General features: G+C 51.6%; 1 protein-coding gene across 1 annotated transcript in view; it reads left to right on the top strand.

The window, feature by feature from the left end:
- LASP1 (LIM and SH3 protein 1) overlaps positions 1-14,020 on the top strand; it is a 53,454-nt gene extending 39,434 nt beyond the window's left edge. The window contains exons 5-7 of the mRNA XM_073325542.2: positions 8,887-9,040; positions 9,395-9,492; positions 10,071-14,020. Of these exons, the coding sequence (XP_073181643.1) occupies positions 8,887-9,040; positions 9,395-9,492; positions 10,071-10,244 (426 nt within the window). The 3' untranslated portion in view covers positions 10,245-14,020. The remainder of the gene's footprint in view (positions 1-8,886; positions 9,041-9,394; positions 9,493-10,070) is intronic.
- Positions 14,021-16,095: the final 2,075 nt, after the last annotated feature.

A 16,095-nucleotide genomic window follows, 5' to 3' on the forward strand; every position in this document is an offset into this window, starting at 1 on the left:
CAAACGCACCTCGCTTCCTCATGCCATGTCTCACTTAGACAGCTGTGCGGTGTCCTGTGCCAGTTTCCTCTGACTTGACCATGCCTCCAATTGTCCGACGCTCGCTCCAGCAGCCTGGCTGCTGGAGGGTTTTTGCTGCAGCTGTTCAGACCATGCATGGGCTGAATAGACACTGTATTCAAGGTAATCCCGGCACCTGCTGCTCTCCAGCAGGATGGGCTGTAACCCAGTTTCCTACCTGGCATCGTAGAGTGCGGATTGCTAGGCTGCCGGCTGCCTCACTAAACTCCATGCTGGATGCAGCCCTCCAAACGGCGCTTGAGTTACAGCTTCAAAAGCCAGCATATCTTTTTCTCTCCTCCTCTTCTGTGCTAGGCCCTAGAGAAGGTCCCGTGTGCCACCCCCCCGGACCTGGATGGACCTTCTCTAGGGCCTAGCACAGTGCGGTCTTAGTCCCTGACTAGGCCTCATAGGGGCTTAAAGGAACTTCAGTCCTTCGCCTTGTCACTTGGATGGCAAACCAAGGGCCCAGTTCCTAGTGTCTTGCCTCTAGGACCTCTAAGATGCTCTCTAGTGGACATCTTTGTGAAGGCAACTATCCCCAGCAGCGTGGCTGGATTAAAAGTGGTGCACTAGAGGCCGTATATGTGCCTGACCTAGCAGTGGCTTCTGTAAGGAGTACAAAACTGTTCAAGTCAGAGTCCCAGTCCAATGCTCATTGACTCACTAACTAGCCCTGAAGTCCAAAAATAAGGTTCATGTTTGAACTGAAAGGTAAGGTCACAAATCCGGGAGCCACTTAATGCGGTAGTTCAGTCCTCTTGCAAATGGTCTGGGTTGGTGCTCAGTTCCAGAGCTTGTATGATGCCATCCAGTCTCATTGCATTACTGTTTCTTCCCCACAAGCAGCTGGAGGGAGGGCCACCTGTGAGTGCATTTACCACACCCTGCGCAGGAGTGCATTGGGTTTGGTGTCACTCCTGCTTCTGGCAGTGTGAGATCTCCCACAGCTGCTTCCCACCCTCTTAGGGTTTGAGTGGGCAGCAGCGGGGGGGGGGGCCTGCACAGCATCTGCTTCCTCCAGAACACAGAGTTAACTAACCTTTAGCTGCTGCCCTGTGTGTATTTAACTTTCTTATCAGGCTGAGGCTGTTGCAAAACCGTTGTGGTCAAGGGCAGGATCCACAGAAGGTTGGTAGTAAAACCAGCCCTCCATGCTGCAGCTTCACACATGATCTTGCCTGCAACTTTCCACTTGACAACCTGCATCCATTTAGTTGCTTCCCTTTCTTCAGAGATTTGGGGCTCTCTGATGCCCTAGGCCTTGGCTAGCACAAAGAGGCTGCAAAGCAACTGTAATGCTCCTGGAGAATACCCATGGAGCCCAGAGCCTCTCATTCCTGTGCTTGGCTGTTCTCCAGCTGCCATGATACTCATGGTGGCCATGGCATGCAGGGTGCAAGCTTGGGCAGATCTCGTGTCTGCCTTGGTCAAGGGTAAGGCCTGAAATAGGTCCTAGGGCTCTGCACCAGCCCAGGGATGAGCTGGGGGCCTCCAAAGGCTAATGTAGTCCGGGGGCTGGCAAGATTCTGGCCTTGCCCCACCTCAGTTTGTAAAGATGGAGTGGCCAGATGGTGTCCTGGCCAGGAAGCTGAGCTACACCCTTCCCCATCCCCCAACCACCTCCAGAAGGAAGTCAAGGGCAAACCATTGCCCTTCCGTTGTTAGTGTGTTTTTGTGTGTGTGGATCTCTACCAGCAGTAATGCAGGTGGTAAAGCTGTACCTAGAGATACTCCTCCCTAAGAATGTATGAGTGTCCTGGCCCCTCTCCAGGAACAGACCAGAGTCTCTGCAGCAGTGCCCAGAGAGGACAGCCATGCCTCTTAGCTGCTCTCTTTTTCAGATAGCCATTCAAACTTGGTCTGGCACAAACTTAGGAAAATGTTCCTCCCCTTCCCCTGGACAAAGCTTCCAAATTGGTCACCTGCCCTGATCCTCGGACCTCTTCTGTGAGCTAGTGAAGATCTCTGAAGGGTTGCAGCAGGGTTCCTGCTTGCAGTGCTAAACCAGGTGCCCTTACGTGATAGAGGTGAGACCAATTCTCCCCCACCCCAGTCCACACACCCCTTTAGCCTGCAGTAGTGAACGGGAAGGGATGAGCTTGGGAAGGGGCAAGAGGAATTTTATGTGGAGGATCTTCCCTGGGTAGGGGTGAAAGACCCAGTGGGAGAAGGGGAGCAAGATGCAGCCCTCTGGAGAGAGCAGGTAGCCATGGCAGCATGGAGTGTTGCACCATTATCCGCTGTCTCCTTGGAACAGTAAAGCATAACCCCTGGCGGGGGGGAGCGGGGACTGACTAGCAGGTCTGTCCCTCCCCATCTCCCATGCCAGTGCACTTCCAGCAGCCAGCTGGTTGCAGAGGACCTTGGTGAATGATTCACCAGGTGAGGGGTTGCTGCAGCCTGCTCCCCTGCCAGGCAGGTGTGGGGCACTGTCTCTAGTGCTAAATAGAAACAATAGCTTTGTTCTGGGCAGGTCAGCCGCTCCCAATCAATCCAGCGAGGAACAAGATCGGCACCAATGGAGCCCTGAGCCTGTCGGCGCCATGTGGTGGCTCTGTCCTGCTCCTGAGGCTCCATGCGGTGTGCTGTGGACTTCAGGAGAGCTGCCCTGGGCCTTTAGCTTTCACTTGCCCTGGGCTGTCTCGCCCACCTCCCTCCCCAGCCCCAGGGCTGGGAGGATTCCCCATTGTGCTGTCTAGTGTCGGTCCTGCCGGCAGTACCCTCCAGTAATTAAGAGCCTGGGGGTGCAGGTAGAGCTCTAAGGCTTATGGGGCGTTAGCAGCTGAGGTGGTACCTGGGCTGGGAGGTGCCTGGCCCCCAGCATGTTGAATTTTTCTCCTAACCTCATTGGGGGAGGGGGTATGCTCATGACAAATGCCAGTCTCTGCCCTGCCTCCCCAAACTTCAAAGCTTCTCTATGAATTGATAGAGTGGTGCCTCTCTCCAGAGGCTCTAGCAGTCCATGGCAAACATGGACAGCCCCAGACACCTGTGATGGAAGATACTATAGCAGGGGAGTGATAGAACCCAGAGTCCTGATTCTCTGACCACGCAACAGCCCGGCCTTGTAAGCAGGGTGATGGCTGCCTCAGGTCTGGATTTCAACCCCTCTTGAGAAGTGGGATGTGGTTTTTTTCCCACTGACTTATAGAGCAAAATATTTTGCTCAGGGAAGTTCCCCTCCCAGAAGCAGTGCTCTGCGCCAGGCTTTCCCTCCTGCCTGCGCTTAGTGTCCTGCAGCAAATAACTGTTGAACCAGCCAACAAATGGGCTGCAGGTGTCTTCTGCATTGGCTGTGTATTCATTAACTCAAGTAGCTATTAATTTTTACACCCACATCCAGACGTTAACCCTTTGCCCTCCTGGCCTGCTGTTGAGCAAGAGTGAAGCAGAAACAGAGTGCGGTGGGAGACGGAAGGCTGTGATCGTGGTATACAACCAGTGTGTCTTGGTGGCATCTGCTGCTATGCTTCTGAGCCTGTTTAGGCTGCTGAGCCTGTGATTAGGACCCCCTCTGATTTCTAGACCAAAATCTGTTTAATTGGGGTAGAGGTTCTGTAGATTGGCAGGATGCAGTGTGACAGGTGGCTGGGGAGTCCTCTGACCATTAGCCCAGAGCATGTTGGGTAACACTTTGAAGGGTGCCCCAGCGCCACTTTCAAGAGTGATTTGAGCCTGAATCTCTTTCCCTTGGGTACCCTTGAAAACTACCCATTTCTGCTACAGGCTGTTTTAATATTAAATACTTTCTCGGAGGTTCTCTTTGATCAGTTGAGTCCCCACCCACGCCTGTGTGTGCATTCTGCCGGTTTATAATAGTTGGTTAAGGTCACTCTGCCAGTGCCCTGAACACCCCTGCCCTGTTTACGTACAATGTAGAGAGATGTTGGACATGCAGCTAAGGGGTGGCCTCTGAGCCATTGTCTACACTAGGACACATCCCTACACTCCATTGTTGCCACAGTCAGTTCAGTGCCTTAGAGCTGCAGCTCGAGTTGTCCCGACACTGTGCACAGACCAGCAGCGAGAACAGCCGAGTGAGACTGCTGATCTAAAATGCAGATGCTCCCCTGCAGCACTGCCCGCACCAGTGTTATGGTAGACATGGCTTGCTGGCTGCACTAGCCTGGCGATTCCATCTGTGGCTGCTGGCTCCAGCCCAGCTTGGAGAGACCACACGGCTGGGAGCTGGACCCTATGGTTCTCATGGGCTCTGTTTTCAGGCTGCTGGATGCAGTCTCCTTTGCTTTCGCTTGCAATCAAGTCATGGCTCTCCTCTACCATGAAGGTCACTGAAACTGGGAGGAAGGTAGCAACATGCCATCCTCCCTTTAATGGGAAGGGGGGCCTAACTATTGCCTCCAGAAAATACAGTAGCACCCTCCATTCTTCCAGTTGGTTCCTTCCCAGCCATCTCCCTGACCCTGTTAACTGTTCAGGGCTCTATTGAGGAGGATTTCCCATAGCTGAGCTTCCTCAGTGATGTGTAGGACAGATACCCTACTAGCAACTGTAAAGCATTCTCCTCAGGCTGATCCTCCTTTCCCCAGGGCTAATTGTGGAAGAGTGCTTGGCATTTGGCTTTGTTTTGGGGTCTCTGTGGTGACAGGTTTGGGAAGGGGGACACATACCTCAAGCACCATGTGCTAAACTTTCACTTCACAGAACCTTGGTTTCATATCTGCCTTGGCTCATGAGGGAGGAGATAGATTTGGTGGGATTTAACTTGGCTCCTAGCAGATCACAAATAAGCAGGAAAGGCTCAAGACTGGAATAGCAAGGGGGGCCTTTGCAGGTCAGGAACAGATGTAGGTGCACTGGAAGGAAGGATTCTGTCCTGTCCTGGTCTTGCACCAGCTTCTCTCCTTGCTTTTAAGTACAAATACATACAAAGCACTTTGCTTAGTATGTGGGGAGGGAGTTGACAGGGCTGGTGATATTTGCTCCAATCCTGTAGCATCGGTACCTTTAGAAGGATGGCCATATGCAGCATCACTGTGGGGGTGGAAACACAAGTAGCACCAGCCTCCCACTTAAGTAAGCTTGTCTGCCAAGTAAGGGTTGATTTGAGACGCTCTTTTGAAGCATCTGACTTGGTTCAGGGTCTCAGCGTTTTCAGTACAATAGAGGGAAACCCCACCCTTCTTCGTCTGACTGAGAATCTGCCACCTACCACCTGGCCTTATCCCTGGCTCTGCCCTTCATATGGGTGGTGTGGGGGCTTTTGCCCCAGTTACCCATCATGGGTGCCACCTCTAATCCTTACTGCAAAACATCTCCAGACTGGGGCTAGATAATCTGCTCCTTCCTGCTGTCTGAGAGCTGACATTCAAAGGGTTAATGTGGGGAACCTAATTGAGGTGGTGTGGTGAGATGAATCTAATCTGTAGCACTCTGTTTAGATCCTCTGCTGGGATTCCCTTCCCATACTCCCTGTTTGTCTCGCTTTTTGTTATAAATACTGCAGCATTTGAATTGAGTAATTGCCCTCTGATTTCCTGGACAGCAGCCTCTCTGATTCTCCTTCGCTGCCAAGCTCCAGGGCCTTAATTGGGTGCTTGGAAGTTGGGAGCATTCCCAGTTCCAGGAATCTAAGGCTGAGCTGCTGTGCCCTCCAGGCCAAAGCCAGGAGCGATGAATTCTCCCCAAGCAGAGGGAGCCGCAGCCCTCCGCTCCATTCTAGCGGCAGCTATTAAAAGCAGCTGCAGCTAGCAGGGGTCAAAGCCCTGCTTCCCTGACTGTATGAGGGCACCATGAGACCCCAAACTGCCTACATCCTTGTGTAGTTAACAGTTCAACTAAAGTGGCTCTTAGAGAAACCGCTGTTTGCACCAGCGAGGGACGCAATCTAACCCCTGCCAGCTGTGTTCAAGCATGGTTCTAATCTTGGTGTGAGTAGGGCCTAAGTGTCAATTAAATAACTCCAAGCCAAGCTGCTGCTGGAGCAGTTCTGAGATCCCCGTAGAGGTGTGAAGGAGAGGGGGAGGGCTGTACCTGCTATGGTGGGGCTCTGAGATGAGCTGCGGGACATAGGGGCTACGTGCCAGGCTCTCCATGTAACTGAGTGAAGGTAACTTCTGGGGCTGGTTCTGGGGCCTGTTCTCTGCTTTAACGCCCCCTTGGCACTTGCTGCCACAGCATCAGGTGATCTGCTCAAAACGTCCGTCCTATAAATAGCGACAATCACAGCTGCGCTGCTTGTACAGCCCCCAGCACAGTGGGGTTCTGGTTCTTGCCTGGGGCTTGTAGGTGCTACTGTAACACACCTACTGAATACTGTCCTGACTTGAAACACAAGACAAAGCAAGGGTCTGGGAGGGAGAGATGCTAACACTTGCAGCCTCGCCTGCCTGCATTCCAATGGAAAATGACAGGCCAGTGAGCCTGGAACATTGGTGGAAATGCAGCTGGAGTAGCCCAGGGCCTTGGTAACTCTGGGGAGAGTCTTTGTGTGACTCTTTCCTGCCTGTGGAGCAGCGAGCCCAGGTACTGAAGATGGGGCTGTGCATGTTCTCTGCTCTGGTCTCCTCCAGAGCAGAGCCAGATTTCGGGGGGGGATGTTCCTCAGCAGCCTCCTTCAGGTCAGGGAGACTTGAGGCCTCTTGCCCAGGGGATGCTGCAGGCTTGTAGCGCCTCATCGCTATTTGGAGGCATTGCCATGGTGTGCAGCCTGAAAAGGGTGTTCTCACCTCCACACATGCGCTTCCAGTTTGTGCGGATGGCTGGAGTCCCACCGCCTCGCAAAGTGTCAGTGAGGAACAAGGATGCTGGGGTTACTGGAGAGAAGCGGGCCGCAGCAGAGGCTGGTGCTAGGTGGCTATTGCATTGGCCTTTCTTCTGAGGACTTCAGTCCAAACCCTGCCTTGGTCCTAAGTGGAAATGAGCTGGAACCAAATAAACCACGTCAGAGCGTTCCTGGCCTTAACCTGCCCCACTCCAACAGAAACTGTTGGTAATGCTAAGAGGCAGGGGTGCTGCAAGTCATGATCTAGGTATATTGGCAGAGCTGCAGGGGGAGCCCAGGACTGGACTCGCAGGGGGGCTGTGGTTGGCATTGAGGGGCATTAGCAGAGATATGGGGGGATTCTAGGGCGGGCATATCAGGGGCTACAGGTCAGGTTCACTAACTGCCTGCACACCCCTTGCTTCATTATGTCACTTCAGTGTCTTTCCCCCCCCCCCCCCCTTTACTGCCATTATGGCAGATCCACTATAGCACACTGTGTGTGTGTGTGTGAGTTTTGTGTAGGGGGTGTATGTATATGTATGTATGTATATATATGTATGTATATATATGTATGTATATATGTATATGTATATGTGTATGTATATATATGTGTATATGTGTATATATGTATATGTATATGTGTGTGTATATGTGTATATATATATATATATATATATATATATATATATATATATATATATATATATATATATAATATACACACACACACACAATCACCCCAGGGGATGCCGCTGTCCATCTGCTGTCCCCAGGCATTTCTGAGCTGGCAAGAAAGCTGCACAGTGCTAATGGGAAGGGGATTTACAACCTCTGGTTTTTAGCGCTGCAGTCTTGGAATAATCCCTATGGCATTCTTCCCCTCGGCCTTGCCCCATGGGCCTGGCCGGCCTCCCTTGAGGGAGGTCTAGTAGCCAGCCCTGAGCCCAGCAGAGCTCGTCAGCTGACTTGGGCCTAGCAGTGTTCCTCATCGCTTCCCCTTCCAGCCCTCTCTGCAGGCCTGCTCAAGCACTGATGAGTGATGGGGCACTGTTTGTACAGTGCCTAACTCGAAGAGGGGGTCCTGGTCCGTGCTGGGCTCCCAGGAGCTCACAAACAATGCATAAGATAGGACAGCAGGTGGCTACCACCAGATGTGGGAGGAGTACAAGGACAATGACGACAAGGGCCAGCATCCTGGGCAGGGGTCCCAGCAGCCTAGGTGGCCAGAAAGCTCCTTTTCCATGAAGACCTAGTGGCACAAATGGGTCCCTCAGCTGAGGGCCCTAGAAGAGTGGAGCAGAGGTGAGGAACTGATGCTGGGCAGCAAGAGGAACAGGAAACTGGCGGCCTGTCACCTGCCAAGAATCTGTCCAGATGAGTGTGTGTGTATGGTGGCGGGAGAGACATCGCCTCCCGTTTGTTTAAACCCCCCAGCTGGGTGGAGGGGACTAGGACGAGCTCTCGCCCTGTCCCACAACCAGGGTTGTCTCTGGAATTGCCAGGAGTCTGCAGTGCCACCTGCTGGACTGGAACATGAATAGCAGGAGTAGTTTTCGAGCAGTCCCAATGCAGCCTTTTTCAGGCAGTATGTAGGATTGGCTGGGCCAGGACTGTCTGACATCCCGCTAATGCTGTGACCCTTCAGGACAGGCAGCGAGGACTACACAATTGAAACTGCCTGGTGGAATCCTAGGTGGGCAGAACGTAAATAGCCTGGATGTCCTGGCCGGATTCTAGCTGCCCCTTGTGAAAAGGGCTGTGGGATCGATGATCACAAAGATGGCCTCTCCAGCAGCAGCATGCAGAACCAGGCTATGGGCCTGGCACGCTAGAGTAGCACCCGGTGCACCTAGACAATTTCACTGAGGCTTGGTCCAGGTGAGGTCCTGCTGGGGCTGTAGCCCCGGGATTGTGAAGGTCCTGGCTCTGGTCTCTGCTGCACTAATGGGTGTGATGCAACTGGTTTTGTGTGGGGGACGCTCTTAATGGGTTGAAACCTGCTCACCGGGGGAAGACCTGTGTGACTGGCGTGGGCAGGCTCCCGTCTGGACAAGGAGCCCCCTGGCACTGTTCTAATTCCAAATTTCCTCTTGTAGATCAAGTACCATGAAGAGTTTGAGAAGAGCAGGATGGGCCCAAGTGGCGGTGAGGGTGGTGAGATGGAACGCAGGAACTCCCAGGATAGTGCCAACTACAGGAGACCTGTGGAACAGCATCAGCCGCCCCCTCCTGTCCAGCCCAGCAGCCCTGGTAAGGAGCTCTGAATGCTCTCTGGTTACGCAGATCGTGGCCTGTCTCCTGCACAACCTCCTGCTTCTGCCTTCGTCTTCTGACACTGGTGCCCCAAAGAGGCCAGGCTTCAGTTCTCTGGCCGCAGTGGGACTACTGAAGTCCATGCCCAGTGGTGCAGAACTTCTTCCCAACATGAATGCGCACTTGTGGCTCCCCCTTAAAGGTCTTCCTCCCCCCCCCGCCCCCCGGACTATGAATGAGGCTTGTTCCAAAGAAGGGCAGCATCCCTGAGAAATGCAGGGCGCTGGGGTCTCCATAACCCAATACTCTTTGGCAGTTTGCCATGACTAACGAGGCCTGTTTCTTTCCCAGCCTACCAGCAGCAGCAGCCTCCATCTCAGTCCTATGGCTTCAAGGAGCCTGCAGCACCGGTCTCTACACAGCGTAATGTCCCTTCTGGAGGAGGAGGAGTGAGTATAGCCCAAAGGGTGGCAATAGTGCTTAACTTACCAAGCGCTGACACTAGTTGGCGGGATCCCAGTAGTGGCCGCTAGTTCCGGTCAGTGTTTTGCTCCAGTCATGCAACCTATCCCAGTGGCTGCAAACCCTCTTGCTTGGGGGTGAGGGTCAGGTAGATGGGAGGCCCACCCCTCATGCTATCCTGCAGCCATTATCAGGACTCATGCTCCTTGGCGCCCGTTACTTTGCCTTTTGGCTGCCCTCTAACTAAGGTGCATGGTGGGGGAAGAGCTCGAACTCTGCCTCCTGAGCCCCCCGGCCCAGTGTCTGGCCTGCTGTGAGCTGGGCCCAGCACCGCAGCTCGCTGACCAGCGGAGCTGTTGCTGCAGAGCCCAGGAGTGGATCCTTCAAAGCTCAGTGCCCCTCGACTCCCCTTGATTGCAAGCTCTTCCCCATAGAAAGCCCAACTGCTCTGGGGTGGGGGGGGGCTCTGCTGGCTGGAAGGAGAGCAGGGGCAGTTGCCATGAACGGGCTGCGGGGGAGCTAGAGCCCCCCGTGTGTTGCTGACCCTCCTCTCCCTGCCCCCCAGAAGCGGTTCCGTGCAGTCTATGACTACAACGCTGCTGATGAAGACGAGGTCTCCTTCCAAGATGGGGACACCATCGTTAACGTGCAGCAGATCGACGATGGCTGGATGTACGGCACGGTTGAGCGCACTGGGGACACCGGCATGCTCCCTGCCAACTACGTGGAGGCCATCTAAGCTGTGGCCCGGGGGCGTGGAGTGACACCCAAGGCCCTCTGTCATGTCTCTCTCGCCCAGCATCCCTTCTCCGCCGCGTTCTGCCATTACTCCATCAGAGCTGCACCCCTCGCCCATCAGTACTCTGCAGCGGGCTCTGGTTTCTCTTGCCAATTTAGCTTTGTTTTGTAGGTCTTATAGCTCTGTTGGGACTAGGTGGGAGACCTGTCCAGGGGCCACTCGGGCTGGCCCCAACATTGCAGCTTTCCTCTTCTAATCTCTTCACCCCTATCTTTCTGAAGGGATGGGAGCCTAGCTACCAGGCGCATGCCCTGTATCCCCAGGGAATATGAGGGAAGCAACTGGAATAGCTGCGATCCTGAGCTAAGAAAGGATCCCAGCTGACCCATCTGATAAGACCAAACCCATCCACTTCTGCTGGGGACCAATCCAAGCAGCTGGAGTGGCAGCAAGGGACCAATGACTAGTGTGTGTCCCCTTAACAGCAAGTTAAGGGAGGGGGGTTAGTAGGGATCCCCCTCTCTAGAGCCATAAGTACCTCCCAACTGGAGGGAGGGGTTAGCTAGCACCAGGGAAGCCTGCAGGGATCTCTCATTGGGCCATCCCCAGTCGCCTCTCCCACCTCATCACCTCCGTTAAATGTTTCCATTCAGTCTCTTGCTCTCTCTCTCCCTCCCACTTCCCATTTTTTCACTCTTAAAACTTCATATAAAGTCAAAACTTAAACAAAAAATATTAGTTCCAAAGAATCTAAGATCAATCAATTTTCAACTTTTTTTTTTTTTTAAATCTGTGTTTTCACTCTGTTCCTCTAGAGTTTTCCTTGGCTGTTGTCACTGCCTGCAGAGGTGCTGGGATCCCCAGGGTCTGACTGGGACAGAGGCAGAAGTGGCAGGCGATGGGGCTTTGGGGCTGTGGTCCTTTGAACAGGGTAGGGCTCTCAGAAGCAGCATCGCACAGTGAGCTACCCTGGATTGGGTCAACTCATCTCAGGACTATCTCTACACTCTGTGGGGTGATTGCTGCTGCCCTGGGAGTGAGGAGTAGCCCATGGGTTGCTTATGCTTGAGGCTGGATGGGCTGCTTGTGTTTGGACAGGGGCAGAGTGTGACTTCCTGCCTCCCCCCTGGTCATCCAGGAGTCCCCATGAGGGGTGGGGAGGAAAGCAATACCCAGAACCCCCTCTATTGGAATGGTATTTGGTTCTAGAGGGAAGGGCTCGTGCACCTTCCAATCAGCATCTGCATTTCACAGCAGCAAATTCCTTTTGATCCCTTACATAGAAGGGCTATTTCTCACCTTGCTCAGCAGCTTTCGGCCCAGGGTCACTGCTTACTCTCCCATCCCCGCTGCTGGATCAACACGCTGTCTGCGTGGCTCTGGGGAGCGGTTCCTAGTCTCTAGTGCACCACCCATTGCCCCCATGGCTGTTTGGAGCCACTGACTGCTCAGTCTGGCCCTGCTTTCATCCTATGCCCATGAACAAACTGAGCTGACCACGGGAGAAATTCTGCCACAAGTGGCTGGCGGAGATGTCATGAAAGAGGTGTGAGGTGTTTTTGGGGTTTTTGAGGGGGCAAAGACCAGGGACTGGCTCTACCAAGTTCCAGTTAGTTTCTGCTTTGCACTGGCATGTGCCTCACTCAGCAGGAGCCACTACTGGGACTGTGGTTCTGGAGAGTGGGGCAGGGGCAGGGAGGTAGAACAAACCTCCCCACACAAAGTCAGCCAACCCTCAGCTGGAAGGAGGAGAGGGAGCCAGCCAGTTCCATCTGTGCCTTTCCCAGGGGCAGCAGGGCCAGTTCCAATTCCATTCCAGTTTGAGCTAAGATGTTTTCAGCCTCCTCCCCGTGGAGGGGGAGAGTCAGTGGCAAAGGGACCAGGAAGGGCAATGAGCAGATACATTCCGCCTCCAGCTTCTCTGCATTCTCACTGGGTCCAGGCTGGTGGTAGATATTCCTGGCTGCTGCTGGCTTGGATCGCATCAGGGACCAAAACTTCAAAGCACATCCCCAACCCAACCCAATGTTTTGGGCCCAGGGGCCACTATAACTGGAAATCTATATGCAGGGAAGATGATACTGTGTTGTCCTTGGTTAAGGAAGCTGGGCATTGAGAATAGCTAGCTATGAATCCTCCCGTGTTTCCCCAGTGGATCAACTCTGCTGCCCTCTCTGCCTTGGCATGCTAAGACCCACTCCCTGGTGCCTTTCTCCCTCTCAACTGGAATTCCATGTAGCATGACTGCCCTCATTATCCCAGGGGAATCTGACCTGATGGTGCATTACAGGGGAGGCTCTTCAAGGTGCATCCAGTGAGGTGGTCTGTAAGGTCTAAGCAGACAGGCCTGGCTAAATGTTCTGTAATTTTTAATTGAGTTTTGATATCTGGCTTTAAGAGTCAATGTGGGGACTAAGCTGAGAAGCACGTCAGTTTCAGAGTCTTCCTGATGGGTGCCCCTTTCTCACTGAGCGCACTGGAGACCTCTGCTTGTTCCCAGTGCACTGTTCTGGGTTTACCCCTCTGTACACTTCCACTTCTGCTCTGTACACTCTTAACTTGGTGCTGCCCTTTCAGGGGAAGGGAGAAACGGGCTGCTAGGTTCTTAAAATGGGGAAGCCACCCCTGAAATATGGAAGAGAACTCCACACATGGCCTCTCCTCTTTCTCATGCGCTCGTTGTTTCACTTCCAGAAGCACAATAGAGATGCAGAAGGGTGCCTAAGGGACACTGAATTGAAGGTGAAATGTTTGCGTGAGGGCCTAAGGGGTGGGTGGCAGAAGCGAGCCCTGAAACATGTCCCTTCCTAGTCTCTCTGGTAGTTGCCATAGTGCTGAAGCTTTTATGGGCAAGAGGGTCTCTGGTCTCCTGTCCCCAGATCAATGTACTGTACTAAAAAGGTTGATGAGCTCTTCCATCACACTGGACGAGCCAGCTAGCAGCAGGCTGGGGGATAATGGTGAACCTTCTGTTTTTAACCAGCTTTTCTGTTCATCTGTGGGAGACTTGGGAGTGGCATGGGTGAAAGGGGATGCAATCAGCCTTGGGCAGAGCATAAAAGTGACAGTGATGGGCTGTAGGGAATTGAAATCCCTGTGGTGCTGAAACATGTGAGCACAAGACCTGGGGGAATGGAGAGGTGCACATTCCTGATCACTGATACTCTGTTCTTAGAGCCAGTTGTCTGGGGGGGGGGGGGGGAGTAAAAATGTGAATAAACCTTTTTTAATGGACCAAATAAAAACACAGGAAACTAAGTTTTTGGGCCTAAAACTTTTTTAATGCTACCTTGAAACTCTTGTCCCTCCCGTTCCCCTGCCTTCCCCCTCCCCTTTTTTTTCCTTCTGCCATGGAAAACAGACATCTTACTGCTTGATTTCTGCCTTCTCTCTGACTTATGCACTTTTTTGCCTTTTTTTTCATAGCTGAAAAAGTACCTAAACCTGTATTTAAAATAAATAAGTAAAATCTTAAAAAAAAAAGATAAAGATAAAAGCTAAATTGCATCATTGTAACCATTTCATTAATGTGTTTTTGTGTTTAAACAAACAAGTCTTACATCTTAGCTTTCCAAGTTGCATTTCAGTACCAGGTTTAGATCTTTTTTTTATTATTATTATTGGTGGGTTTTTTGTCTGTATATTTCTTCTGGTGGGCCTGAACACCCCCCAGAAAATGAAATTTATTTGGCCTTTTTAACTGAACCATTCAATGGAACAAACCAACAAATTCTCTTCCCGGTTTATTCAAATTTAAAATAAAAGTATAATTTTTACCTACTGACTGCTCTGGTCTTAATTATGTTTTTAATTTTCCTCTGGCTTTAAACAGGTTACCAGCTGTGCTGGAAGAGGGAGGGCAAGTAACAAAGAGGAAATTAATTTGAATCAGTTTTTTTTTTTTTTTTTTTTGATTAAAAACAAAACTTTTTTCTGTGATGAGTGTGGTGCCCAGTGAAGTCTATTGGAAGCTAAATCAACATCCACACTTCTAGCTACCCGCAGGGTTCAGCTCTACCTCTGCCCCTGCTATGGAGGAGAATGGTTGTGCTTAGACCACTTACCTGGGCTTTCAGAGACCTGGGTTTCATTCCCAGCTCCACTGTGGACTCCCTGTGTGACTGTAGCCATGTCGCTTAGGCCCTGATCCTTTACAGGTATTGACGTTCCATTGAAATTGGTTACAAACCTAAACATCTCTTGAGGATCTGGGCCTTACACCAAACGTTTAGCTACCTGGCCCAAATTTTCAGAGCTCCACCACACTAGCTGTCTGGTAGCTCCCCCTGCACCCTGGTCTCCCTTATATCTGTTTGGTTAACCTCTGCCTTCAACCCCTCTGCAGAATGGGGAAAATACCTCTCTTCCCCACAGAGGGGAGGATAAATCTCTGAACAAGGTTCTCCAATACCATTGTCATGAGAGGTATAGAAGTCAGTAAGTTTAGCAAGGTAAAACATTTGGCAAAACATCCTGGCTTTCTATACCCTCTTTGTGGCAATGATCAATTGCTGCAGACATCAAGTTAATTGGCCAAATTGGAGACCTTTTCCTATAGAGGGGGAAAACTCCTTTTCCAGTGTACCTGGTCATACTTGAACTTTGAATGCCTCTTAAGTAGCCCAGTATCCTATCTTCTGACAGTGGTCAATGATAGATGCTTCAGAGGCAGTGAACAGAACAGGGTGATTTATTGAGTGATCTAGCCCCTGTTGCCCGTTTCCAGCTTCTAGCAGTCAGAGGTTTAGGGACACCTAGAGCATAGGGCTGCATCCCTGACTATCTTGGCTGATGGACATATCCTCCATGAACATAGCTAATTCTAGGTTTCAGAGTAGCAGCCGTGTTAGTCTGTATTCACAAAAAGAAAAGGAGTACTTGTGGCACCTTAGAGCCTAACAAATTTATTTGAGCATAAGCCTTTGTGAGCTACAGCATCCAATGAAGTGAGCTGTAGCTCACGAAAGCTTATGCTCAAATAAATTTGTTAGTCTCTAAGGTGCAACGAGTCCTCCTTTTCTCTTCATTATGTCATTAGCGGCAAGGGTGACAGGTTATTTAACTGGGGATTGTGGCCTTGCTTTCTGCCTAGGAAACAGTAAATGGGTTCTTAGCTCCTACACGTGCAGTGAGCCCTGTGGAAGGGTGATATATATAATTATTAAAGTAGCACCTAGAGGCACCAACTGAGAACAAGGCCCCGTTGTGCTAAATGCTGCCCAGGCACATCATGAGATACAGAATTAACTACAAGAAAAGGAGGACTTGTGGCACCTTAGAGACTAACCAATTTATTTGAGCATAAGCTTTTGTGAGCTACAGCTCACTTTTCCACTGAATGCATCTGATGAAGTGAGCTGTAGCTCACGAAAGCTTACACTCAAATAAATTGGTTAGTCTCTAAGGTGCCACAAGTCCTCCTTTTCTCATCATCACTGTCTCTCTACAGCCAGCCATGCAAACACACAGCAAGCCCCATGTTCCATGGTGATGTCTTAACAGGGCAGCTCAGGCCTGCATTGGGATGCCCAAAAAGGCATCAACCTATCCAGACCTGCTGCAGTGATGAGTGGGGTTTATAAGTGAGCCCCAGCCCCACAACATGTCCGACAGTACTAAAAGTCTGAGCCATAACAAAAGCAGCCCCCAAGGGGCTGTCCCATTACCTCGCTCCTGCCTGTGCCTCTGCCCAGCCAGGGCCCATAGCTGCAAATATTAGCAGCAACACAGCCAGCTAGCTCGGCCTCCTGAGAACCAGCTGCAGCCTGGCACTTGGTCTGTTCGAAACAGCGGATCGCAAAGCAACTCTTCCTGGAGGTAAATTACTGTTGCTAGCTCTGCGGCGGGCTTA

Source organism: Lepidochelys kempii, chromosome 27 (genome assembly GCF_965140285.1).
Source record: "Lepidochelys kempii isolate rLepKem1 chromosome 27, rLepKem1.hap1, whole genome shotgun sequence".
NCBI lineage: Eukaryota > Metazoa > Chordata > Testudines > Cheloniidae > Lepidochelys > Lepidochelys kempii.